Source organism: Rhododendron vialii, chromosome 4a (genome assembly GCF_030253575.1).
Source record: "Rhododendron vialii isolate Sample 1 chromosome 4a, ASM3025357v1".
NCBI classification, from domain to species: Eukaryota; Viridiplantae; Streptophyta; class Magnoliopsida; order Ericales; family Ericaceae; genus Rhododendron; species Rhododendron vialii.
The window spans coordinates 33,297,582-33,324,220 of NC_080560.1; the positions used below are offsets into that span (position 1 = coordinate 33,297,582).

Sequence of the window (26,639 nt, forward strand, 5' to 3'; positions counted from 1 at the left end):
AACTAAACTTGAAAGTTAAAAAAGTTGCAATTAATAATTGGAGAACGAATATGAGACTTGAGTGAAATTAGGATGACACAATTTCTATAGATTTTTCTTTAAAAAACCAGTATGGTCCATTCTAATTAGAACTTCATCATGTCTGACATATTCTGTCGAGCTATATCACGACAAGAGATTGATTTGTTTATGGCACACGGGGTACATATAATTTCCCAAGCGTGAGGAGGTAATCTATAGTAATTCACAGACACCTCAGGGGTAGTTTTGATTTTTCCCAAAATGTAAATATAAAAACAAAAAGAACGGCACACACAGCAGGGCGGGCTTGACCTTTTCTTTGGGTCTAGAAACCCTAGACCCGCACACGCTTGAATTCCCACCCTCGTGCGGGGGTACACAAATGAAGACCAAGATACCGCCACTTTCTTCGCTCCAGGAGAGAGAGAGAGAGAGAGAGAGAGAGAGAAATCTCACTTTGATACTAGCTTAAACTAGCAACTTCTCCCTCCCTCTCTCCTCTCGTATAAACCCCATACGTATATTCGCTTTCGCAATCGAATCATCTCTCAATAATTTATAATCCCCCACTAGGAAAAAACCAACGTCGAGTCCCGTCATTTTCAGTTTTTTCCTTTTCTCGTAGCTTTTACATTCTCATCAAAATGGGTTCTTGATGTTTTCTAGTACTTGTATATGAATCCTAGAACTTGTTTAGTTTCAGTCATTTCGACCATTTGATCTGCATTTCTCTTTTGCTAGCTTTTTTCTTTTCAAAGTCAGCATCTTTAGCTGATACTTGTGGGGTAATGGAGGTTTATTCATCATCGAGTATTGGGCTTCAGAAAATGATGATTGCTAACATTCAAAAAACCCTAGCTTGTTATCCAAAGGGAAGTAGAAATTTGACTTATAGTAATAAAAGGGAACAAAGCCTTGTGGTTGTTAACACCTTGAAAAATTCGGGAGCTGAGCCCCAATCTGGTGTGGTAGTGACCATTGTTATGAAAGAAGGTGACGGAGGGTATGCGGGGAAGGATTTGGGTGTGTTGGAAGGTAGTTATGGGCCGGGAACCGATTGTGGAAACGGCGGTGGGGATGTGTTTGGGGGTAATAATAGAAATGGGTCTAATGGGAAATGGTTAGGTGGAGGTGGTGGTGGTGATGATAATAGTGAAGGGGGTGATGATGAAGAAGAAGAAGATGATGATGAGTTTGGGCCAATAATGAAGTTTGAGGATGTGATGAAAGAGACTGAGGCTCGAGGGGCTAGTCTTCCGCTAGACATGTTAGAGGCCGCGAAGAGTGGTGGACTTCGTGAGTTGCTTCTTCTTAGATACTTGGAATTGCAGGTATAGGGTTTTGTTGCGTGTCGATAGGGTTAAAATTTGGTTGCATTCGCGTGTGGTGTTTGGTTTGCCAAAGAAAATAGAAGGATGTACATGAATGGAAATCATCTATTGAATGGTTGTCCATTCGGAGGCCAAGGAATGAGCACATTCCATTCCTTCCCCAAATCATTCTAGCGAACCAACACCATTTGATATTTCTGTTCTGTAGTTTCTGTAAGAAATGGTAGTATTCTTTATGCAGGCGTCTGGATGGCCTCTGAGCTTTATAATGACGTCTTGTTCTATGCTCCGGAATCGAATGCTGGCTGATCCGTCATTTCTTTTTAAAGTTGGCACGGAGGTTTGTTAAGATCCGTTGGTATGATTATTTTTTGCGTGTAAATCTGGCTAGATAGTCAGGTGGATCGTTGTGCTTGGTTTGCTGAGTCAAAGGAATAAGTTAGTGTGTATGAACCCTTGTGTACGAGTGATCACTCTTGCAGAATTTTTTTTCCATTTTAGCAACAAGCCACCCTTCCTTGGAATTTACAAATGCCGTTCACATAAACTAGGTACCATGTGACTTGCATCAATGAGATTGTACAAGCAATGGAAGAGAAATTAATATATGAAGTTGGAGTTGGGGTTGATATGATTTGGATCACCTTCCTTAAAGTCTCAATCTAGATTTTTTTTTTTGGTACTACGGAAATAAAACTGTCGTTCTAGATACCATTTGTGCAAGTTACCTCTATGGTCTACATTAATTGGTTGTCATAATCCCCTTGATCTTTCTAATCCTTTTGTTTGCACAATTCTTGATATGGGTTCAAACTTAGTATTACTCCTTTAACATGATGCAGATTGTTATAGATTCTTGTTGTGCTACATTAGCAGAGGTTCAAAAGAGGGGCAAGGACTTCTGGGCAGAATTTGAGCTGTATCTTGCGGATCTCTTGGTTGGGGTGGTCGTTAATGTCGCATTAGTTGGTATGTTAGCCCCTTATGCTCGTATTGGGCAACCATCTCTGTCTAAAGGGGGTTTTGGACGAATGCAACATGCTTATGCTGCTCTTCCTAGCAGGTTGATTTTTCCCACCAAGAACTATACAGAATTAGAGGATATTGACTTATATAAGAGCGATAAATATTTTATTCCGTATCGGGATCATGATAGCCTTGAAACATGATAAGAAACTAGTCATTCATTATCTTCTTCGTTCAATAGCACAGCTTTAGTTGTCAATCTATCCATTCCATTGATATGTTCATCTTATTCAGTGTATTTGAAGCTGAAAGGCCAGGCTGTAGATTTTCTGTGAAGCAAAGGATAGCTACTTACTTTTTCAAGGTACTGTAACCACTAAGATTCTGATATTTTAGCTGTCATTTGACCATAAGCCAAAGGGAGGAGTTTCGGTTTCTCATAAAAATGATTAACTTTCGATCTCAAAGTTTTGTTAGATCCTTTTCTCCTTAGTCACCTAGATTCTGGTAGAAGTTGGTTGTGTTTGCCTGCATTTTTTCATTTTTGCAGCATATAGTTGACCGCTGGCGGTATTTTCAGGGTGTTATGTATGGAGCAGTCGGGTTTGCATGTGGTATTATAGGTCAAGGCATAGCGAATTTGATCATGACTGCAAAGAGGTATGCTCCTGAATAGATCCATGACGTATACGTGCTTATTCTTGCTTCAACATTACTTGTTTTATTGGCCCTTAAAATTATGTATACGTCTTGATTCTCGGCAGGAGTTAGTGCTTGAGGATTTGCTTGGCTTCAAAATGGATAATTGAGTTGTGGGCCAGTGACAATATTATGAGGTGTCATACGTAGTTAACAGATAATTAAAACCCGGAGTCATTGCAGATTTTGCCTAGAGGGGGGTAAATAGGAAAATCTTTAAACATTGTCATCAATTATCTAGCAATAGAATTTCAAGGCATTATGTAACCTAAATCTTCAAGTCATAAGAGTAAAGAACAAGTTCAATAAGATTTTTACTGGTAATCCCTGTGAGATCTCTCATTAGATGAAAACCACAGACCAATCAACATATAATGTTGGCTATTGACACCTCATTCTCCTCATCCCGGAATGCCTTTTCCATAGACTAGGCTGGTGGTGGGGAAGAAAGCGTGAAGGAAGGTTTTTGAAGTATCAAGAATAACCTAGCTGATAAACCAAGTTTACGAAAATGAGAATAACTTAGCTGAATGTGGGGATCTAATACCTAATTAGGATTTATTATCTTTCCCCCTTTGCTAAAGCCCTAGGTGAGGAAGAGATATTGGGAATTGTGTTAAAACCAAAATCTATACACCCTGCACTGTCTAGCAGGTATCACACACCATCACAAAGGTATAGGACCTTTGTTGTATATTATGATCAAGCAAGTAGCAAGTCCGAGTAGCATGAAATCTGTCACTCTGTAGAACACCTTCTACAACCCCAAGTTACAGACTCCAGCAATCTTCTCCTACAGAAATCACCAATCGCCCCAAAACTTATAGATTTAGTGAATTGAAGAATGGACTCCCGCTTTTATATTTCCTTTGGTGGACTGCTGGCCTCTTTCTTCCTGTACCTCATTTTTGTATTTTTAATAATATCTTTTTTGTTGAACCCTGACAGCTATCTACACCAATAAAATATTTTTAATCTGCCCATTCTCTCCTCTTTACTTTTTGGCCTCCTCTGTCTGCTTAAGCTATCTGATCATGTCTTGACAATTTTGTTGGACAAGTTTAAGAATAGAGATAGTCAAGATAAGAAAGTGATTCCACCTTTTCTGAGAAAGGAAGATGGAATTTTTGAAAATTAGGAACATTGTTATCTTTCCCCTGTCAGCCATGAAGCAATGCCGAGTTACACTTCAACTTGATTCACTGCAACTTTGTTCACCTGGAGCTCAAACTGTTGGCATCCAGTGATTACGATCCTGTCAGTTTTCTCCATTAAATTATTTAATCACGAGTGCAGATAGCTTCTCATAGCTTTTTATGTTGTTTATTTGTCACTTTTTATTCTTATTTTTTTAATCCAAGCAGGCATTGTGCACAGGTAAAATTTTGGTAGTGCCTTGTTTGATTGCAAGAAGTATTATTTGGGGATATTGAACAGTTCAGTTTTTTGTTCTATTTTTTGAACAGTGAATGACAACATATTGTGTTTGATTATTTCTCATGATTTTTTCTTTTCCATATCAGGAGCATTAGGAAATCAGAAGAGGACATACCTGTCCCACCTCTTGTGAAAAGTGCAGCTCTTTGGGGTATGCCTTTGATTCATCAATCACAATCCTCTTTATGGCTCTTAAACTCATTCTCTGATATGCTCTCAAAATAAGCACTGGATAGGAAAATCTAATGGAACTTTTAAATATTATTTCTGGACAATAGCTTTGGCTTGAGTTTATACAGACATGATGTGGTTTATAATCTGGTAATTATCCTATTCATATTTACCTAGTTCTTCTCAGTTATCCTCCACTATATTTTACGATATGGATGACTTCTCAAAGTTTATAAGACATCAAATTAAAATACCTCACTAAGATTATACTCATACAACTAAAATGCTCTTCTTTCTCAAACCCAACTTTGCATTAGAGGAGGGGCGACCCCCTGAGGAAGGACACTTGTTAAGCTTGTGGCTATGTAAACTAAATTGTCATCTTATGGAGCTTGTATCCCTGTTGTTCCCTAACTAATGTGGGCATTTATGCCTTTGATTTTGAGTTTTGGTTTCAGAGTTGTCCATCCAGGAATGGATGATGTGATAGTGGTATCAGGTGTTGTTATGCAAATTAATAATCGTAGAAGTGTGGTAGCACCTGCCTTTCATGATGATTGAATGTTAATATTATGCCTTATATGATGGTGTTTAATGTTTTCATGCAGTTTGTGCAGTTTAAATAGTTATCATTTCTTTCAGAAACATAGTGATGATATCCCTCCTGCCCGTACATGGCAGGGGTTCCCAGACTCCTAGTTTATGGATGTAGTGTTGTCTGTTTCCCTAGAACTCCCTTACGTTTCTGTTTCCTAGGAGACCGAAATGCAACAGTGGAATCCTGTAATCCAGTGTTTTGACTAGCACATATCGAAATGCTCCCAACACTTCAAAATTCTATGAAACATTTTAATGTTTCGACACGTATTAGACATGCAACAATGACATCGTTATTCATTCCAAATTCTTTTGATTTCCACTATATTCCGACAACATTTTCGAGATGTTTCTACAGCCTTTCCTTTTCCTAGTTAACTGAAAAAACATACTGCATAAGATTGTGATCCTTGAAGGCACATACTACTCTCTAATTGGATAAGGACACGTAACCCTGTGTCTCTTAGGACTTGAGCAACGCAAATCTGATCCATTATCAAGTAATGCTAATATTATATTCACCGTTTGAATTGTTTTCACCAGTTCAATTCATCTGTTTATGAGATGTTGATCTCTATATCACGGGGAAAAAAAATGATGAGGAATCTCCCAAGACGTTATCCCTTTCCTCTTCTGTTGCAACTTTGCAAGTTTATTGCAGAACCATGTCAAAGCTTCTTGGTTCATACTTCATATGCAATGGCCAAAAATTCATCAAGGTTCAAACTTCGTTAAGTGACTAGTGTAGTATCCTGGTGTCCTATTATGATATGATTTCTTGTTTCTATTCTCAGCCCAAATATAGACAGGAATTTATGGTTTTCTCGTGCCTTTTGCAAGTATGATTTCTTTGTTTGACAGCTTCACGATGCAAGTGTGTGTGTATATACACGGGGCGGTTCCGGGGACCCTTAATAAAACCTCTAAAAAGAACCCCCCAAGTTCCCAATCGAATTTTTATGATTCGAGCCGCTTAATGTAATCAAAACGTGATTTTATAGTTCCCGATCAAATTTTTATTATCCGAATCGTTCAATGTGTGTGTGAAGAAGTTATGACTGGAATCTATTTCGCAGGTGTTTTCCTAGCAGTTTCTTCCAACACCCGATATCAGATTATCAATGGATTAGAACGGTTGGTAGAATCATCTCCTTTGGCAAAGAAGGTCCCACCCGTGGCAATGGCTTTTACTATTGGTGTGCGATTTGGCAACAATATCTATGGCGGGATGCAATTTGTGGACTGGGCCAGATTGAGTGGGGTGCAATAACTGTACATCTTTCTTATGTTTAAATGAAGCATCCCCTCGTTCTGTGACACTGTCCCAAAAGAATCAACTATGATGCTTAGAGTCCTTGAATGAGGTTAAAAAGCATTTATGGAGGGCAGTATATGGAGTAGTTTTCAATTGCAGTTAGCACTTTTCTTGGGAGTAATGTAGCTATTTTGGCAACCACCACTTTTTCCTCTGAGCAGAAATTCAGATTAGTCTTGATTACATGGTCTTTCACTTTTGGTTCTCAAATAGTTTTTTTTTTAACTTGAAAAGTTCTCAAATAGTTGGTGACCAAAGAATACTAGCATATAACAGCAAAAAGAAAAAAAGAATACTAACATATAGTCTAGTTCTCAGTCTTTGCTGCTGCTTCTTAAAAGCAAGAGCCGAGAGGTACGTTAAGTGGAAAAGTGTGTGAGGGAGAGAGCACCAAATGTACAGCTTTGGTTCTCATTCTGTTATGCTTTACTTTCGTATCTTGTCTTTGGTCATGGTTATTTTCGCACCATTCCCAGTTCACTCACAAGACAATTTGCATTTTCATTTGATAATGGTTGAGGTGTTGCTACTCTGTTCGAGTCTTTATCTTGAGTTTCTTGTTCTGTAGCTGCACGATGATCATCTTGCTCTACGTTTCTACTAGTCTGGCTTGTGTCCGTTGCTTTGATGATTGTGATTCTGTTATGTATTAACGCGGCAATTACAAATAGTAACCGAAAGTGCCCAACATTTCGGCAGAATGTCATTTGGAAGAACCTCATTATCCAATTATTATAGCTTAAATCTTTTTTGAATGAAATTGAAATGATTCTGACACTACATCTGAAAGCTTTACCAGGATAGACTTGAAGTACTACTTAACTGGACTGGACATAGCTAATCCTGTACAATCCATCTTATTCCATTTCAAATTCATCTCTCTTTTGAAGCCTGAAAGTTGCAGAAATAGCTACTGCAGATGATTAGCACGTCTCAGAGACATTTTTTTCCTTGTTCCAAGACCTTATGAAAGTGTATATCAGGCAGAGGATGCTCTATGAAAATTTATGTGTCCCCCTTCTTATCCCTAGCCTCTTTCAATCGTGTGAGTTTTTTGCCGTATCAAGCCGCTGAGAGAGACTAGAGACAAGGAAACACATAATCCTTAGAGGTCGGTCGAGAGAGTATGGCAGCAACTCAGCAAGTAGGGTTACACAACAAACTTGCACGTTCTACTCCTTCCGTCATCAAAAAACTATTGGGACAACGGATATTTTCCAGGTGGTAACTTCAGACCTGACATTACTTGACATGCATGTTAGTTGGTTTGAACACCCGGTTATTGACTAGGAGGGAGAGAGAGAGAGAGAGAGAGAGAGAGAGAGAGAGAGAGAGAGAGAGAGAGAGAGAGAGAGCATTCTCATGACACAGGATCTTGACTCATTGCTAATGCATACAAAACTTCAATTTCATACGAAGGGATAAGATGAAAAAAGCTTAGACCCACGATTGAAAATATCCCAATTCAGCTCTCAATAGCGGCCACCAATTCTCCATTCTATCTTGTATACTTCTCTTTTGCCCTGCATTATTTATATGTGGTGATACTAGCTAGTGTCGTGTGCGAACAACATCCTGTCTATTGAACTGGATACCGAGTTATCAAAAGAAGTGTGTGGACGGGATTCGGATATTACTCAAAATTCAAGATGTTGGAGGGAAAAGCAGTGGTGCGCGAGACAGACATGCCGGAGGCATTGCAGAGCCATGGCATGGAGTTAGCTTACCAGGCTCTTGATCTTCATGAAGTCTCTGACTGTCAATCCATTGCTCATTTCATTAAACAGGTTTTCTTTTTCACTCTGAGTCTTTTTCCGATTACACGAATTTTCATAAGCAACAGTCAATATAACGCGAAGAACAAGACAATTTCAATCCATAGAGGCAATCAAATTTGCAGACACGAAGTGGGTACAAACACAAAGTAGGTTAGGATCAAAAGAGTGAGAGAACACAAGACATAGGATATATTATTAAAGAACACTGAACTCTGGCTTCGATATTACACTGGGGTAAGTCCTTTTATAGGCCTAAGGAGACTGATTACGTCATCAAACAGTACCTATACATAATTGGTCATTACTGTTTTGCCACACATAATTGGTACATGTCATTTATTGCCGTAAACTTTCCTACTGCCTAATTCAAACTAAAGTACATACAACTTTACACATCACCTAATAAACAGTACACCCCAATTATTCTCCTTCTCCGGAAAAGAGGACAACACTACCATACTTTAGATTACAGACACAAAAGTAAATATATACCACAAAAGAGACAGCTGGCATGAACATAGGGATGTTATTCGGGATTATCTGAACTACTGCTTCCAGAAGAGTCTTCAGTTCTGTCGGTCAAGTAATACTGTTCCAAAAGATAACGAATATTTTGGCGCTATTTTTCAGTAGAATTGCGACGAAGTGCTATCTTCTTCCAACACTATTTCACGGGTTTGAATCGCTAGAATCGGCCCCTCTACAGTCTAGGGTGCTCAACTGTTTCGTGTAGTTACTATGATGGCAGATCGATGTTTCGATGAAAGAGTTTTTATCTAAACAGAAATTTAACATGTTTCCGCAGAAATTTGATGAAGATTATGGACCAGCATGGCATTGTGTAGTTGGGAGAGACTTCGGATCTTGCATTACTCATTTACGTGGAAGTTTCATGTTCTTCGGAGTGGGGATGATGGAGTTCCTTATTTTCAAAGATGGCAAGGAGTTGAGTGAAAGCAAGGATGAAGCCATAGGAGTTCAACAGAAAGCTGAACAAGTTGATTTTTAGGAAACCACTCCTTTGTTATCGTATCGCGTGCTGTTCCGTAGCTAAGGGCGAAGCCGGAAATGTAATCCCTAGGAAATATAGTTCAACCATTCATATCTAGTGTAGACAGTCGCATATGTCGTTGGGTAAGCTTTAGTTGCCTCTCTGGGATTGATTACAAAGTTATTTATGTGTGTCGGGTGCATGCCCTTTGTTGTTTAAGTATACTAAATCTCTGTAATTTGATCCTTGGATCCTCTTTCAATATCAATGACATCGATCCTTATTTCAAAAAAAAAAAAAATTTACTTTGTCAAATAAGATCTTTCTGGAGAAATGAGTCGATGAAACTGTCAGATTATATCAATTGATTTTGCAGTTTGAACATTTTTTTGAAACGATTCAAGCTTCTCTAGTGGATTAATGTCAACTACACAGATATATTCCAACCAAGGGCTGGGCCCAATGGCCATTATATGAGACTTAAAAAGTTTGCTCCCTTCAAATCTCAATTTCAAACCTTCTCTATCAACTCTTGTAATGCCAGCCTATACGGACTGTCCTTGCTTTAAATGGGTTCTCGTTTGTGGACCATAAATTGGTCCCTCAAGGATGAATTGAGATGCACATAAGCCGATCTGAACAACCTGTGCCATGAGAAACAAAACAATAATAAGACAATAGTCTGAGTATGTGGATTCCCATGAGCCTCATATCTATGCTCCAATCCTTTGATTTTTAATCACTAGCATGTAGATCAATTTCACACACAAAAGAAAAGGTCAGTAGCATGTAGGCCATCCAGGAACTTCTGCTTCATAAAAAATTGAACAATGAAAGAAAGAAAGAATAGACAAGAAGTCACTCTCTTTTGACTACTATTACATCTCAACTTCAACATGATACAATGTGTAATACAATCCAAGACGAAATGTAATGGAAGCAGGCACACTTGCAGTAACAATCTATACATTGAAAAATAGGTTTGATGGCAGCAGGGGCAAAATTGACCACCAAGCAATTTCTCAGCAAATACCAGCAGGGAAAGGCAAAATTTACTACCACCAAGCAAATTCTAAAGGCCATTCTAATACCTACTACTTTTTTCTCATAATCCAATTTTTGTCTTTTCCTTCGATAATTGAGGCAAAACTCAGGGTAGAAAGGTGGTTATAAGGATGAGCCAAATATTAACTATCGAAAGGTCCATGTGATAGAAGCTTCTTCAATGTCTCGTAGGTCAAGAAGACTATTCCTACTCCAGGAACAACTTTGTAGTATTCAGGCAGAATCCCCCTATATAAGCCGCGAAGTCCTTCTGTTCGCATTATATGCTTGAATGTCCCGAATATGCCTGTTTTATACACCCGGGCTTGACCAGCAACCCCTTCCAACTGCTTTCTTCGCCTCACAAGGTCCAAAGGGAATGTCGCTGGAATAATCAACAAATCAACAGATAAGAATAATTGCTAATGCGTGCATATTTAAATTGGATTATCGATTTAGTCAGGTCTGGCCACTCTAAAAATCTTTCTGCCAATTGACAACACACATAGATATGTAAGTAAGTTCGCTAGACCTATATTTATGAATCATAACATGTTCAAATTACCAATTAAACTTTGACAAAATAAACCTATTTTCCTTGATCATATTCAACAAGATACATGCTTGGCCTCATATGGATGATACAACTGCTTGTCTTTGAAGTATTGTTTAATTCCAGCGATGAATCAATTTCATCTCTCCCCATTAAAAATGGCTATTAAACTAACTAAATCATAAATAACACGATAACATTAATCTAGCAACTAAGACACAAGCTGATGAACAAAAGTGAGCAATTATCCAAGGGGGCTATGTCTTAGTCCTCAGAATGGTAATGGCAGCTGTATCCACGAAGTCTTCTAAATGAACACCAACCTTTACGCAAATGGATTACTTAAGGAACATAAAGAACTTATTGCTGATGACCATGTATTACTTATCCAACATATCAGTCGAATTACAACTGCTCTGGAAAGTATCTACGTGCATAAAACCATTAGAAAAATCATAATCGCACGAGAAGGGGAAGAACCAAAGCCTACTTGTCTCTTGCCTGTACCTTCAGCTCATGGAAAGGAATGGTTCATAAAAACCTGCATATGTCAGAGCTAAAGAGGATTTGATGCTAAATAAGTGTTTACCTACACCTAAAACTTCATTAGTTACGGAAAGACAAGGTTCTGAAAGCAATGTTGAAATGTATTAATTATAAGGCAGCATCAGTTCTGCAATTCAAGAAACACTAGTAAAACTGGAAATAATGATACAGAATCAACATTATGCAAGGCCATAGTCCAACTTTTACTCAGATAAAAAAACCACTTCAACTTTTAGTAGATCACATAGCACACACCTGTTGATGATGCAACGCCAGAAAGACTGCCACAGGCAAGGCTAACAACGGCAGTAGAATCGTCAGGCCTAATTCAAGGCACTAAAATGTCAGAAATGATACACAGAATACCAAGGAGCAAACTTATGTAGCTAAGCACAATTAATGGTGCCTTGTTGATAGAAAGAACTAGGAGTGCACACCTTTGAGAGTGCCAATAGGATCTCAATGCCTCATAAACAGAAAAGCTTATAGCTATACTGGGTCCAACCCCCTGCATCATGAGAAGTACCTCAATGTGATAAGAGACAAAGCTATCATGGAACACCGATGGGACAGCATCATAGTTGAAATCTTACCAGTAATGTTGCTCCAAGTCCTTTATAGAGGCCAAAAAAACCTTCATCTCTGCAAATAGTATGAAGTGCATGCCACATACCCTGATAATATATCGTGCTTCTCTGCAGAGTTTAAGCACAATGAATTAGTACAAAGCTCAAACAGGTAAGAGGAAAGGCATAAGGCATGGCTTCGCTGTTCAAAAGTGAAACCTTTACCAATGACCCATTTAACCTCCCAGTACATGCCACAATAACCAAGTAAAATGTAGAAAGGGGGAAAAAAGAATACAAAAACAGTGAAAAGAATTGAGAAAGAGACTTTTCTATGGGCCTTAGCACGCATTGATCCTCAAATCAGTTTGCAATTGTAGCATGTTTTGTCTAACACTTACAAAAAAAAAAAATGTTTGTCCACCACTATGAACGCAGACATAATAGCACTCCAGGACAAGATTCCTTCAAGATCGCCCTCATGAAATGAATCCTGTGTAGCGGATACTTATGATCGGACAAAAACTCAACCATTGGATACACATGGCCGCCCAGACAACAAATATTTTCTGTGGGTCAGCTAGTCTTCACCCCTATATCCACTAAACAGCAGTTGATAAATGTAGCCTTAATCCTGCCTAAGGATACAAGTTAAAGCCTCGCTAATTTAAAGCTTCGCTAATTTAAAGCCTCACCAATTATGTATGCATAGAAGAGTAATGATGGGTGGTTCATGTTATAGAGAGAAAAAATGAAAACTTATGCAGTCTTTCGATCAGTAAATTTTAATCACGTTAGAACTGGTGGAGTCAATAGGTTATCAAAGAAATGGATGCTGATTGAAAAGTACATATTACAAACGGCAGCTGTTTGTGATGTTCCTATAACCCACCATGTACCAATGATCCAAGAGAAAGCTGAATAGAAGGTACATGACAAAACTAATGCTTTTGAAAAGTCCAAACAGAGGTATAAGCCTATAACGTTTTAGTTGTGATACTGGAGAGAGTCAGGACAATGATGTGAATTTGCATGCAAAATTTTACCTGTGCAGCAAGTCGTGTCCTGACAAGATCCAATGGATATGTGGAAGAGGCTGCTGTCATACCTGCTAACCCACCACCAACAAAGTGCACAAAAATATCTGCACTTGTGCTTCTCCTGTGACTTTCTAGACCGGGAATTGATTTTAACAACTGACAAGGAAGAAGGGACAAGATTTTCAATATGAACAAGGAAACTGCATTTTAAATGCAAAAGAAGATAGATTCAGAGCATGTTCGTACTAACACTTTTGTAGTGCTCATAAGCATAGAAGTTGACTGAAGAATACGGAAGACGATGAGCAATAGTAACTAGATTCCCTTTCCAAAATGCTCTAAAGCCTTCTTCATTAACAATACGCAAAGCTTCATGCCATATACTAGCCTTGCTCAATGCTGCAGCATCAGAATGCATCCCTTGCACCTACAAAGAGACAGGAAAAAAAAAACCCATAACAGTGAAACCAAACAAACAGTTAGATGGAGGTGCCACAAAATGAATACGCAAGTTAGAGATATAGATAGCTTACAGGTGGACACTTGAGGCTAAAGTAAATAGTTCTGGAATTGAAGTAGTAAGGACATCAAAATGACCAAGCAAAATGAAGATGTTGAAGAACATGTTGAATACAAAGATCGACAACCAATAGAATTTCAAGGATGAAAGAGACTTCCTCGCTAGGGCGGGATTTAACCAAAAGTCAGTCAAGTTAAAGATGAAGACGAGATTTGACTTTTGATCTCCTTTTTGCTAAATAGACTTAAAAGAACAAAAACAAAGAGACAACAAATAAAACACTCTAAGTAACACACTTAATCAGTTGCAACGTATATTTGACACTATTTGAAAGACGTGGCAAGAAGGCGAAGGAAAAACTGATACCAAGTCGACATGTAACCGCCTTTATCAAACTCTAGAAGGTGAAAGAGTAATGGAAATTGGGGTTAGAGCTTATTTGATGGTAGAATACACTTTTGTTGCACATACTAGAATTACTCTTTTTGCAGATTGTGATAAAAATTATAAACCTATTTAACCCCCAAATTCCAAATCCAATCTTATGCTCCTTTGTAGTAAAAATGCTATGGTAACACATTTTTTTCCTGATTTCAGCAAAGAAAAATTTCATTAATCATAAAGATCAACAAATGCTATGGTAACACATTTTCTTACGATCACTACCCATTTCCACAATGATTGGTACACTAGGTCCCACATGAATCTCACTAATATCCAACCATTGCAAATAAGCCAAGTGACATTGTAAAAGTAACATGGTAAACATATATTGCCACCATGGTATTGATGTGTAGGAATCATAAAATCATAAAGTTCACATCCATCTCCAGGTGATGACCAGACGAGGAACCATTGGTGGACCCAGAATTTGCACTCGAGGGAGGTGATACACAAAGAAATTTCCCGTATGGTGATATTAGAAAATTAACTCTGGTTCTCCTCAATTTCATAGAACATTTTTGACAAATAGAATAACTAAATCCCGAAAAATTATTGATACCATGTATCAGGGTGTCAATGACACGTGGTATCATACTGAAACATTAAACCACCATGTCCGCAGACAGAACTCTACAGAATTTAGTATACTATGAGTAAAATTGGTCCGTAGATTTCCATTACCGGTAAAATTTCATGTACTTTTTGTGGGTACGTGATAAATTTGGATCCATGAACAGGCCATGTTGGCCAATTCAAATCCTCATCCAATCTACCTAGTACACCTACTTCTACAAAACATCATAATTCGATGGAGAACCCAAGAAATAACAAAAATTCTACGAAGCCAATTTAGAGCAAAACTCCTTACGCAACTATGTTTGGAGCCACGTGGGCTCATATGCATCTATTGGCTCCGAACACAGTTGCGTCCTGTGTCTTTAAAATTGTGCTCGTAGCATTGCTCGGCCCAGATGAAAGCTAACATCAAATACTTCAATAAACACATAAATGTCCACTAACACATATTGACATATAGATACAAAGTAACTGTATAGATACATACACAATATATACATACATAATATATACATACATAATATATACATACATACATGTATGTATACTATTGAGCTTCAAAGGGAAAAAGAAACCTGAAACAGAATGGTGAGGCGGGCGAGCGGGGCCGTACAGGTCTTGCTGAAGGCGCCGGCGATGCCGCCGGCGAGGAGCTGCGGCACCGTTCCAATCTGGTCCTGCTGGTGCACCGGAGGCTGGTGGTGGTGGTGGTGGTGGTGGTGCGACTGCAAGAACTTCCTGGCGCCGCCGTCGACGACGGCACCGCCGTGGCTAGACACGCCCACGCGAGCTTCCATACCCTGCAGCAGCAGCAGAACGTCACTTCCCTCGACGAGAATAGAAAACCCTAGAACAGGTAAGCGTTCGGTGAAACCCTAGAAATGGAAGCAAAGGAAGTCATTCTTCTTCTTGTCGGAACTGTTGAGAGATGCGAGACGCAGAGAAGAGGGTCTCAAGCTTTGCATAAAGTTATTTTCTACTAGTATTTGTCTTGGAAACTGCTTGTATTTCAAAGTCTTAATTGCAAAAACACCTCCTAAATTATCACTTTTTAGCAACTTCACCCCCTTAAGTTTAAATTCGAGCAACTTCACCCCCCTAACTACCAAATTTGAGCAACTTCACCCCTCCCCCATTTTCCGTTAAAAAAATGGACGGAGAGAAACAAAATTACGTACGTACCCTTTTGTTAAAAAAAATACGTTGACATATATTCTCGCTCTTCCTTCTACAGTATTTTTCATGTTTTCTCTCTCTCTCTCTCTCTCTCTCTCTCTCTCTCTCTCTCTCTCTTCCGCCTCTGTCTCCCTCTTCTCTCAGAAACCCACCCACCCAACGCTCCTCCCTCCAGGCGCAGACGACGGCCTACACGACGCCGACCTGATTCCCCAGTGAACAACGACGACGACGACGACCTGCTTCTTCCCATCCGTAAGTTCTCTGTTTAGTTAAGTTGGTTTAGGGCAAAATAATTAGGAAGCCTGCTGTTTATTGACATGCATAAGGGCTAAAAAATTGTTTATTGTTTTCGAATTTAATAAACCCTAAATCTCTAAGTTGAACATGAGATCTGGAATTCATTTAATGCTTCTGGTTTCTCTTTCGAATATTGAGTGTTTTTGGTTTCCGAGGGTGATTTCTTGTACATAGTTCAGTTGATTCTCGGTTTCCATCTACTTCGGAATCCTTCTATTGCGTCTTGCAGCTTCATGTTGCCCTTGTTTCCTTGGTAGCAGTTAATCATTTTAGGTGGTTGCATGGCAAAACGTTGCTCTGGTATACTAACTGTTGAAAAATGTATGCATTATAATTTGTTGGAAAATTATATGTATCTCTATTAATTATTTTGATGATTAATTCAATGATATTTTTATTCGGCAAATACAAAATTATCGAAAAGTCCTTTCACGGACTAAATATTTTCGTGACCTTGAAAAATAGCATAAAGTCTTGGATTCAATGATTAATAGTCACATAGACTTATTGAGCTCAATACGTGCTTTAACGGATTTATTTAGATGAATTTTTGAGCTACAGGTTGACGAACCGGCTGACAGGCCAGCTGTCAGACCAGAGGAGTGTGTCTACCGGAGGGCACCGGACGACCGGCCGAAGCATATTTCGTCCAGTTGTGCAGATCCAGATCTAAATCCAACGGCTCAAATTAAACTCCAACAACAGAATTTGAAGTACAACGGCTAGAGAACAGAACCAGGGGCATAAAGCACTTGAATTGATTATTGATTCATTACAACAAAAAGCTCTTACACTTTCCAAGCAAAAAGCCATTGCTCTTTTCTCTCCCAGATTCAAGATCAGTTATCTCATTCTCTTACACTGTCATATTTTTCTTTTATGAGAAAAACTTTGATTGTTTGTTGTTAGATTTCATCTTCTCATCATTGTTCTTAAATTGTAACCTAAGTGAGTGATTGAGAGAGATCACTTGTAATCTTAGAAGACCAAAATCTGGTAGGATTTTGGGTGTTTATTTTTGAGAGGTTTTCGGAGAAAACATTTGCGGTTGTGCTAGCTCCTCGGGAAAGCTAGAGGCACATGGTTTTTGTAAGCACCTGCAAGACTTACAAGTTGTAATCTTTCAAAGATTAGTGGAACCTTCAAGTAATTGCTTGAGGAGAAGTGGAGTAGGTCGGACCGTGGACAAATCCGGACCGAACCACTATAAACGGGTTCTATCTCTTTTTCTCTCATTCTATTTGATTGCATACTTATTGTTTGCATATATTGTTAGAGATAATTTTTATCGGTGATTTTTACTAGCAATCCTATTCACCTCCCCCCCCCTCGAGGTTGTATTATTTGGGTAACATTAACAATGTTTGGTGGTTCTCTCTTTGGGTTTTCCATTTACCTTTGCTTAACTTATTAGCATGTGTAGTGGTTTATGGATGAGGTAGTATCATCGGCATCTTTTGGAAAGCCGATTGTGAAGCTTGATTTGGTGTACTGGTGTATCGGAGTTGCATAGAGCATTTTTGGTCTCTTGGGTTGCATTGATTTCTAGTTTTGATTTCTACTTTTCTTATGTCTAAATTTAGGCTCGATGTTGAGTGATGCAATATTGAGGTTGGAAGGTGTATTTATTTTGTGTTAAAGGCAATTTTGAATCTTGTCCTCCCCAGGCTAAGGTCTCCAATGTAAGGAAACAAAAGAAGACAATTTTGTAGGGGTTTTTGTGTGTGTGTGTGTGTGTGTGTATTCGTACATGAGGATATATTCAAGGGGATGGTTCAATGTAATGAGCTATGTAGAGTATGAGAGATGTTAACATTATGACTTTGTTTGCCACTATCAAGGAAAACATGATAATTTTGTTTATTAATTTTTTGTGTCATTTTGTGGTGGAAGTGTTTCTTAGTTTATGTGTTAATATAAGACAGTCCAACGTGCACCAAAATGCTAATGGACGGGGGGAAAAAGTATTGCCTTTCTTGGCACCGTTAGGAATCACTCTTCATAAGGGCTATGTTCCCTCTTGTAGGCAATATTATAAGCCATATTATGAACCTCACATGCAATTATACCTCTCCTGTTATTAATCTAAGTTTTTTGTTGCACAAAAACCATGGTGGAGCTTAGGTGTACATTGTTCATACGCGTCGGTGGTAAACTAGTAAGGGGTTTGGAGTCTAAATACTTGAATGGTGTACATTGTTCATTAGCAGCATCTTGTGGGAGTGATAGTACCACTGGCAGTGCAACAATGCCAAGCACTGGCCCCAGACAGTTATCCCAAGGAGAATCATCAACCCCAGACAGTACCTAGAAGTCTAACACTTGACAACCAAATTTCATAGTATTTTGGAACCATACTGACTTGTTAGTAGAGTTTTTGGAACCTTTATCTTAATTTGGCAACAGTACTTGTAACCTTATATTGACTCATTTGAAAGTACTCATTTCGTATCTGCAAATGGCAGTGTAGAAATTATAGAGCAAACACTGCACTTCATAATGTAATGAATGGATACTGTGTATTGATCTTTTGTGGGTATCTTTTTGTTGAAATTAAAGGCAAACACTGCCCTTTTCCTCTTGATTTTGATGTTGTTTCTTGTTACAACTCTTTGTTTTTTTCACGTTGTTGGTTTGCTTGTTGCAAAACATTGCCAATGCTCAAGAAATCATTGTCTACAGAGCAAGAATGTGCAAGAATTGCTCGTTTAGTGGTCTGTCAACTTTTTACTGTTGAGTTCCTTGAATAGGATGGCTTTGAAATGATGATTAACAAAGGAAAAAGATTGGGTTACTTTGTTAATGATTTGGTTTAACTAGAGCAATTGAGACCCAAGTTCTATTGCTGATTAATTTTGGGAATTTATTCCTGAATTTGGGCTGTAACTTGTATGGTTGCTGACGACAGTGGCATACAGGTCATGTACTTAGTTTTATTTGTGTCGACCGTTTGGGTTTATGTCTGCTTAAAGTTACAGTTCTTGTTTCTTAATCGAATCACGATCATAATTTTTTAGTATGACACTTTTTTGGTTTTGTTGTTAAGTCATGCAATGATTCAAATTCAGGACCACGTTTGCTGGATTTGGTTCAAGTAGTTGTATCCAAATTCCACTTAATCGCTACCCGTAGCCTAAAAAATCTCTACCTGTAGCGAGCGACCAGATTCTATGCGATGTTGTTCGATAAGGACAACTACCCGTAGCCGCTGGAAAATTGAAAATTTTGAACAGGTACCCGTAGCCAAAAAAATCTCTACCCGTAGCTAGTGACCAGAAACTATGCAATGTTGTAGATTTTGGACAACTACCTGTAGCCAAAAAAATGCCCTACCTGTACCCGCTGGACAATTTGGAAAAAAAAATAAAAACCCACGATCCACCCAGGTGGTGAATGGAGGTGGTGCTGGTGGTGTGGGGTGGTGTGATGTGGGAGGGGGTAATTCTGGAGTAGGAGGAGGAGTATAAATGGGTTTTACATTTAGGGTTTTTCTGGTGAGTTTACAATGGTGCGGAGGGGGGAGAGAGAGAGAGAGAGAGAGAGAGAGAGAGAGAGAGAGAGAGAGAGAGAGAGTTTTATTTGGTGTGTAGATGAGAGTTTTTAAAAAGGGTGTAAAGGGCATTTTTGTACATTAATTTACTTTTCCATCCAAATTCATAACAGAATTGGATGGAGAATGGGGGAGGGGGTGAAGTTGCTCAAATTTGGTAGTTAGGGGGGTGAAGTTGCTCGAATTTAAACTTAAGGGGGTGAAGTTGCCAAAAAGTGATAGTTTAGGAGGTGTTTTTACAATTAAGCCTATTTCAAATGTTGAAAACTAATGCCAAACAACCCTCAGTAACACGGGCGCCCTCGTAGGCCCGTTCCAGAAATCTTTCTTAAAAAATAAGCAGTTTATTTCACATTTTTAAACTCAAAAATAAAGTAAATGAAAAATAATTTTTCAATTTTTTTTGCATCGTATTCCAAACAAGATCCATATTACATATTTTTAGATTTCAATAAAACCATAATTTTTAAGCTTGAAATTGCCTTCTTAAAAAATAATGACTTATTTTTGGTTCCGGAACGGAGCCACTATTCGCTTGTGCTCTCTATCCTTGCTTTGTGCTATTGCTTTGAGTTCTCGTACTTGCATATTTTAGTAGTTTGAGATGTTTTCAAAAGTCTCACTTCATTCACTAGCATTATGTGACCAAGGTTCAAATAATGAATGACTTCAATTTCGTAAAAAAAACCATTAATCTATTATTATATATGAAGGAGAACACCACTTGGTGTGAACAAATTTTTAAAAAAAATCATGTTCATCGGATGCAGATCAATGCATGATCAAAACACATTTATCTTGATACAAATTGAAACAAATAGGTTTGATACAGTGCGTTGAGTGCATTTGTGTCGAGAGAAATGTGTTTGGATAAAGTACTCGGCAAACTCAATAAAATGAATGCTTGGATAAAATGAATCCTTTATCTCCTTTCACAAAAATAAATCCTTTATCTCCTTTCACAAAAATAAACCTAACGGCAAAGTCTAATTAATTTTAGGGAAAATGACGGCCCATGACGTGTTTTGATAATTAATACCCGTCAATGACATGCTGAGAACATTTGTTAATGTTGAAAATGTCTTTGGCGGGTATTAATTATTAAAACACGTCCTGGACCGTCATTTTCCCTTAATTTTATGACATTACACCTAACTTTATTATTCATATTTTTCCGCCCAATACAAATGAATTCTCATTGAAATGGTGCCACTCCCGCTTCTAAATCTTAGCTCCGTCATTAAATCCGTTAAATTCGGACTGAACATTCTTTGTATGCGTATACAAAGAAAATTGGGTAAAATTAAACATGCATTCTGCGGCTAAAATGGTGCCCTAAAAGTTGCATTGGAATATTCGGTCCCTAATATTGATCCTATCACGCGGAAGAATACTAAAAGAATCAACCCGGCCCTATTAATAGAGCTTGAAGTTGCAACTCGCAAGAGTCATATGAAAAAAACTTTGGAAAGATCTCTTGATTTAATCGGAGTCAGATTGACAATTTTATAAAGTTCGTTGAGTTGATCATCGGTGACAGAAAATCAAATGAATTGAAAATTAGAAAATTAAGATTCACACTATTTTAATAAACATAATTACTACTCGTATGGGAAAAAATATGTCAATAAATGGTGTAAACAAATAGACGCGTAATCTTGTCGTTTTATATACTAAAGAAAAGAAAATTTGTGAAAATCATTCCTCCAACAATTACTTGTATTTATAAGTGCATCACATTTGTTGGAAAAAGAATCAAAACGAACAATATAATTTTGAAACTAACAAGAAAAACACTAAATCTGCTCTCAAATCTTTTCAGATTATTCTTACATTTGGCCTTTTTTGTGTGGTTTGAAACTTAGACGATGGAGTGTGCTTCAGAATGATTCACGTCTTTTTTTAGGCATGAATCATGTGTTGCTTCAAAAGGTACACCGTGTGAGTTCCACGGACCATCTACGTTGAGTTGAATTTGTCACGTCAAAAAGTAAAAAAAAAAAATGATAACGAGATTAGAATATGTTGGATACTACGTACGGAATAATAAAATTCCATCCAAGTGGAGCATTATTATACCCTTATGATGTACGTAAGGAGGGGAAACAAGTGGTTGCAGTCGTTACACTTATGATTTTGAAAACTCTAGGATCTTAATATAAAATTGTTATATTTACATCAAAATATATATACACCCCCACCTCAAGATTTTTTGAAGTGATATTATCTAATTTGTAGTCCTTATTAGGGGTAACGTTCTCTCTATTTTTTATATTGAAGACCCAAATTAAGAGTTTGTTTGGAACCTAAGAACAAGGAAAGGAAAACAAACAAATTTCCTCTTTCATTGTTTGATTTTAGAGCCAAAAAAGAAAAAAAAAAAAGCAAATAACAAAACTAAAGCTTTAACATGGTACTGCAAGTTAAGAACGTTAGCCCTTGGCATCCTGACGTAAGTCATACCAAAGAGGAGTTAGCATGCAACTCTTGATAAGCATAAAATAATGCTAAAAACGTCATATTTTCTTACGGTAAACCGTACGATTATTCGATTTGACAGACGTCCCGAGGCCTGTTCCAGAATACATTCTTAAAAAATAAGTACTTATTTCATATTTTCAAACTTAAAAATAATTTAAATAAAAAATAATTTTTAAAATTTTTTTTGCACCGTATAAAAGATCTCAATGAGATCTATCAAACAAGATCTGTATTGATAAAAAAATTATTTGCGTAAGTACATAATTTTTGAGCTTAAAATTATCTTCTAAAACACCTATATGCGTATAGCTTGGTCATAAGGCATGTCATCTTTGGACGACTACAATCCTCTCTTTAGCTAATTAACGGTCAGAAAACGAGTCTCAGTAGCCCTAAACCTTGACCAAACAGCCAACTTATACTTCCAAACATCCAATCTAAAATTGACACCGACAGATGTGCTCATTTCATCATTTCTAGAGAGTGTGGGTTTGATGTTCGACTTGAACAGACTTGAACAATAATGACGAGAGGTTAATACGATCTCATTTCTGCTGCGTGTGCTCGGACCAGTTTCATTTATCTTGCATCAACAACTCTTCCCTCCTCCCAGCCTTCAGTAAACAAGTGTAAAAAGTTGAAAGTGTTGTTCGGGCCTAATTTTGGGTTGTGGCAGCTTTCACATTGCACCTTTTGTATTGGTATTCGCACTTCACTTCTTGACGAGAAGTGCTAGGGACACATCAGGTGTGACATACCGTACCTCAGCCACACTCCTTTCACATACAGGTGGGGCCCGTTTTAGTGGGCTCCACCTATATGTGAGAGAGGTGTGGCTGAGGTGTGCCACACCGATGTGCCTCTAGCATTTCTGCTTCTTGACACATGCACTTCACATTTTTTTCATTTTCTAGACATAATGTACATTGTGATCAACAAAAGCCATACAAAATTAGTTTAGTTAGTGTGAACGTACCCATGTAGAGGTCAAGAGTTCAGGTCTTCTGATAGACAAGTCATGGCCTTGTAAGATATCTAGACAACCTTTGTGCAGCGTGAACAATAAACATGTAGTACTACGAATGACGTGGCTAAAGAATTCCGAATTTTATGCTATGTCGTTAGTCTTGACCCCGGCCAGTTATTATTTTGGAATTGGCCCATAGGCACTGGAGTCTTCGCTTAAACCAATTTATATACTTATCAAAAAAACAAAAAAAAAATTCAACCAAAATCAATTCTCTTCGAAATTCAGTCACTTGATTACATTATTTTGAAGACAATTACACATCACCTTTTTCTGAATACGATTACAACGACACCCCACTTAAAAAGGACACCAAAACTACGGTAGACTATATCAACTATGCCGCCGCCACCACTGCCCCTAACGCCATCACCTTCATAACAACCGGCCACAGTCACAAAACCCTCTCCTGCACATTCTTGTAAGTATACCGCTGCGCTAAGACCACATAAACCCCTATATTCGCAGCGGTGATCACCGCTAGAAGCCAGTAAAAATTGTCCCAACGACTACTATTCCAAGTCCTTCCCGAACCAACTTTTCCCGCTCTTCTCAGTCACGTAGTCCGCGATTGTTATCAACCAGCAGTTAACGTAATACGCCGCTCCCATTACACAATGGTAAAGTGCAATCCCCGAGCTTCTCATCGAATCAGGGACTTGGTCATAGAAAAACTCTTGCAATCCCACTAGAGCAAATCCATCTGCAACCCCAATTATGAGAAATTGAGGAGCTAACCATAAGACACTCATTGTAATTGAACCCTTAATTGGATCATTCTCAACTAGGGTTAGCCTCTTTTTTTCAACTAGGGCTGCAACTACCATAGTCACGACCGAGAAAACCATACCAATTCCGACCCTTTGGAGGATTTTGAAGCCTCTCTCATTTCTTGTCGCAGCTCTCAGAAAGGGTGCTATTTTCTCGTAAATTATGACCGATGAGATCATTCCTCTAGTGGCAACAGAATAAATTGAGGACGGAGGGATGAAGAAAGAGCAGCCCATTTTGTGGTCCAGGGTTGTGCCTTGTTTGATGAAGAATGTTGAGGATTGTGCCACACAGATACCGAATGGCAATGCGGCCGTCAGCCAGATGGGGATCATGTTGAGGAGTAGCTTCATCTCTTCTACGTGAGTAACAGTTGTAAGTCTCCATGGATTCTGTTGCTTCTCAGTTGAATCTTGCCTGTCATCAATAATTGCAGCCTTGTCAAGAAACCTGTAACACATGAACGATATCACCTCAAGGAGAGGATAAGGGTTTTTGGGTATTTTCTACTTAATGAAAAGGGCTAGACGTGTCCTAATGAAACAAGCGATTCGACATGATCCTCTATTTGAAAAGAGGAATGCTAGGTACAAAGAAAGTGTAATGATAAGATAAGTCGATGGAAACAAACTTACTTGAGCTTGTCGGTGTGCAAGAGGAGCCTCCCCTCTCTCTTCTACGTGAGTAACAGTTGTAAGTCTCCATGGATTCTGTTGCTTCTCAGTTGAATCTTGCCTGTCATCAATAATTGCAGCCTTGTCAAGAAACCTGTAACACATGAACGATATCACCTCAAGGAGAGGATAAGGGTTTTTGGGTATTTTCTACTTAATGAAAAGGGCTAGACGTGTCCTAATGAAACAAGCGATTCGACATGATCCTCTATTTGAAAAGAGGAATGCTAGGTACAAAGAAAGTGTAATGATAAGATAAGTCGATGGAAACAAACTTACTTGAGCTTGTCGGTGTGCAAGAGGAGCCTCCCCTCTGTCTTCTGTGACTTGGAAACTTCATACAACTGACTAGGATTCGAAGGACAGGCAAGATTTCTCTTGCTAAAGGCTGCAACAACCACCTGAACCATCGGAGTCAATGGACTCCCTGTCGGCGTCCTATAACGATAAAATGGCATCCCGATGCAAAATACGAGCAGACTGGAAGCCATCACAATAGTGAGTGTAATGTCAGCAACAACCCAACTCACATGGTGTTGAACGAAACTCACTACTGTCAGTGCAAGCAGTAAGCCGGAGCATAGGCCAAAGGTCCACCAGTTGGAAAAAGACATCTTTTTGGTTCTCTCCTCTGAATGATTGTCGTCGAATTGATCTGCTCCGAAGTTCTCCCAGGAGGGTCCTGTGGCCCCAAGTGCCGATGGAGATCAAGTAGATGGCGAGGAAGAAGATCACTTCGTGAATTTTTCTTGGTTCAGAGCAGGTACTGGTGGAACCACATGGCCCAAGGTTTGGAATTAGTCTTGACATTGTTAGGAGGATTAAACCCTGTTTGCCCAACATTGGATAATTTATTCATGTTTAATCAGTAGATGGCGAGGAAGAAGATCACTTCGTGAATTTTTCTTGGTTCAGAGCAGGTACTGATGGAACCACATGGCCCAAGGTTTGGAATTAGTCTTGACATTGTTAGGAGGATTAAACCCTGTTTGCCCAACATTGGAGAATTTATTCATGTTTAATCAAACGAAGTAAGAAATTGTCCAAACAAGGAAGCATTATGATCCTTTCCATTAGTTAACAAGCCAAATTCATTCACTTCTTAATGGATATCAAATTGGGTATATATGCATTTTTCGTAGACCGTATGATCCTTAGGGCATTGGTCAGATGAAAATCTATTTATTTTCCTTGAATTGATTTTACGGTGGACATCCATGTGCATTAATATCAATGCTTTAGCACCTCTGTAGCCCATTTAACAACTTATTTTTTTAATTAAAGGTCATATATTGTGAGAGAATCACATGTTTCGTAAAGCAAAAAAATAAGTACTTAAAAAATAAGAACCTTAGCAGAACGGAGCTTAGACATTTCGCCACACAAGGTTTCTAGAAAGAAAGTGGGGTTGTTTCAAGAAAACATCGTTTAGACATTTTGCCACACAAGGTTTCTGGGTTTTACGAGAACGAAAAGAAAATGAAAAATTGATACTCCCTCCGCCTCCGTAAAGTTAGTCTATTACGAAATTACGTGCAATTTTCAAATTTAAAAATAATATACTTACCGAAATATTTTTTGTGCAATATAAATCTTGTTTGAACGGTGCCAAAATATCTAAAAATTATTTTTAGTATATATTATTTTTGAGTTTGAAAATTGCACGTAGTTTCATAGCCGTAGGGGACCAACTTTATGGGACAAAAAGAGTAATAGACTAATGTAGAATATGCGAAGGCCCAATTCCATGATTAATTGGACCAGATGAAGTCTCGGAAGCCCAAATGATGTTTAATTTCAGATTAATTACCCAATTTGGCAAAATTCCGACGAGCTCGGAATAGGCCCAAACTTAGTGGGTTGACTTATTTTCGCGTTCCGGTCAATACTCGGCCACAAATTTTGGGACTTTTTTTTAATTTTTCAACTTTAATTATTAGGGTTTCGAGGTTACACCATATAAAAGGGTTGTAACCTAATGTTTTGATTAACTTTTGATCAATAATATTTTAGAGTTTGCTTGTGGAGCCATGAGTTTTTTTTATCTCATTTGAATTAGTATGGT

General features: G+C 38.3%; 4 protein-coding genes and 1 pseudogene across 4 annotated transcripts; 2 read left to right on the forward strand and 3 right to left on the reverse strand.

Moving 5' to 3' along the window:
- The first annotated feature begins 389 nt into the window (after window positions 1-389).
- LOC131324789 (protein RETICULATA, chloroplastic-like) lies at window positions 390-6,720 on the forward strand. Its single transcript, XM_058356908.1, has 7 exons — window positions 390-1,352; window positions 1,594-1,692; window positions 2,195-2,415; window positions 2,613-2,682; window positions 2,899-2,978; window positions 4,541-4,605; window positions 6,299-6,720. Exons 1-7 carry the CDS (start codon window positions 810-812, stop codon window positions 6,490-6,492), a joined length of 1,272 nt encoding a protein of 423 aa, XP_058212891.1. The 5' UTR covers window positions 390-809; the 3' UTR covers window positions 6,493-6,720.
- Window positions 6,721-7,970: 1,250 nt separating this feature from the next.
- Window positions 7,971-9,621, forward strand: LOC131324791 (uncharacterized). The gene is made up of 2 exons (XM_058356910.1): window positions 7,971-8,324; window positions 9,121-9,621. The coding sequence occupies exons 1-2, from the start codon at window positions 8,187-8,189 to the stop codon at window positions 9,322-9,324; spliced, it is 342 nt and encodes a 113-aa protein (XP_058212893.1). The 5' UTR covers window positions 7,971-8,186; the 3' UTR covers window positions 9,325-9,621.
- Window positions 9,622-10,153: 532 nt separating this feature from the next.
- On the reverse strand, window positions 10,154-15,593 carry LOC131324790 (uncharacterized). Its single transcript, XM_058356909.1, has 7 exons — window positions 15,171-15,593; window positions 13,306-13,482; window positions 13,062-13,211; window positions 12,043-12,144; window positions 11,887-11,957; window positions 11,705-11,772; window positions 10,154-10,735 (listed from the first exon to the last, which is right to left on the reverse strand). The coding sequence occupies exons 1-7, from the start codon at window positions 15,390-15,392 to the stop codon at window positions 10,494-10,496; spliced, it is 1,032 nt and encodes a 343-aa protein (XP_058212892.1). The 5' UTR covers window positions 15,393-15,593; the 3' UTR covers window positions 10,154-10,493.
- Window positions 15,594-23,392: 7,799 nt separating this feature from the next.
- On the reverse strand, window positions 23,393-24,361 carry LOC131323925 (protein NRT1/ PTR FAMILY 5.7-like; annotated as a pseudogene).
- Window positions 24,362-24,434: 73 nt separating this feature from the next.
- LOC131323926 (protein NRT1/ PTR FAMILY 5.6-like) lies at window positions 24,435-25,227 on the reverse strand. Its single transcript, XM_058355760.1, has 3 exons — window positions 24,854-25,227; window positions 24,536-24,668; window positions 24,435-24,464 (listed from the first exon to the last, which is right to left on the reverse strand). Exons 1-3 carry the CDS (start codon window positions 25,186-25,188, stop codon window positions 24,435-24,437), a joined length of 498 nt encoding a protein of 165 aa, XP_058211743.1. The 5' UTR covers window positions 25,189-25,227.
- Between the last annotated feature and the right edge of the window lie 1,412 nt (window positions 25,228-26,639).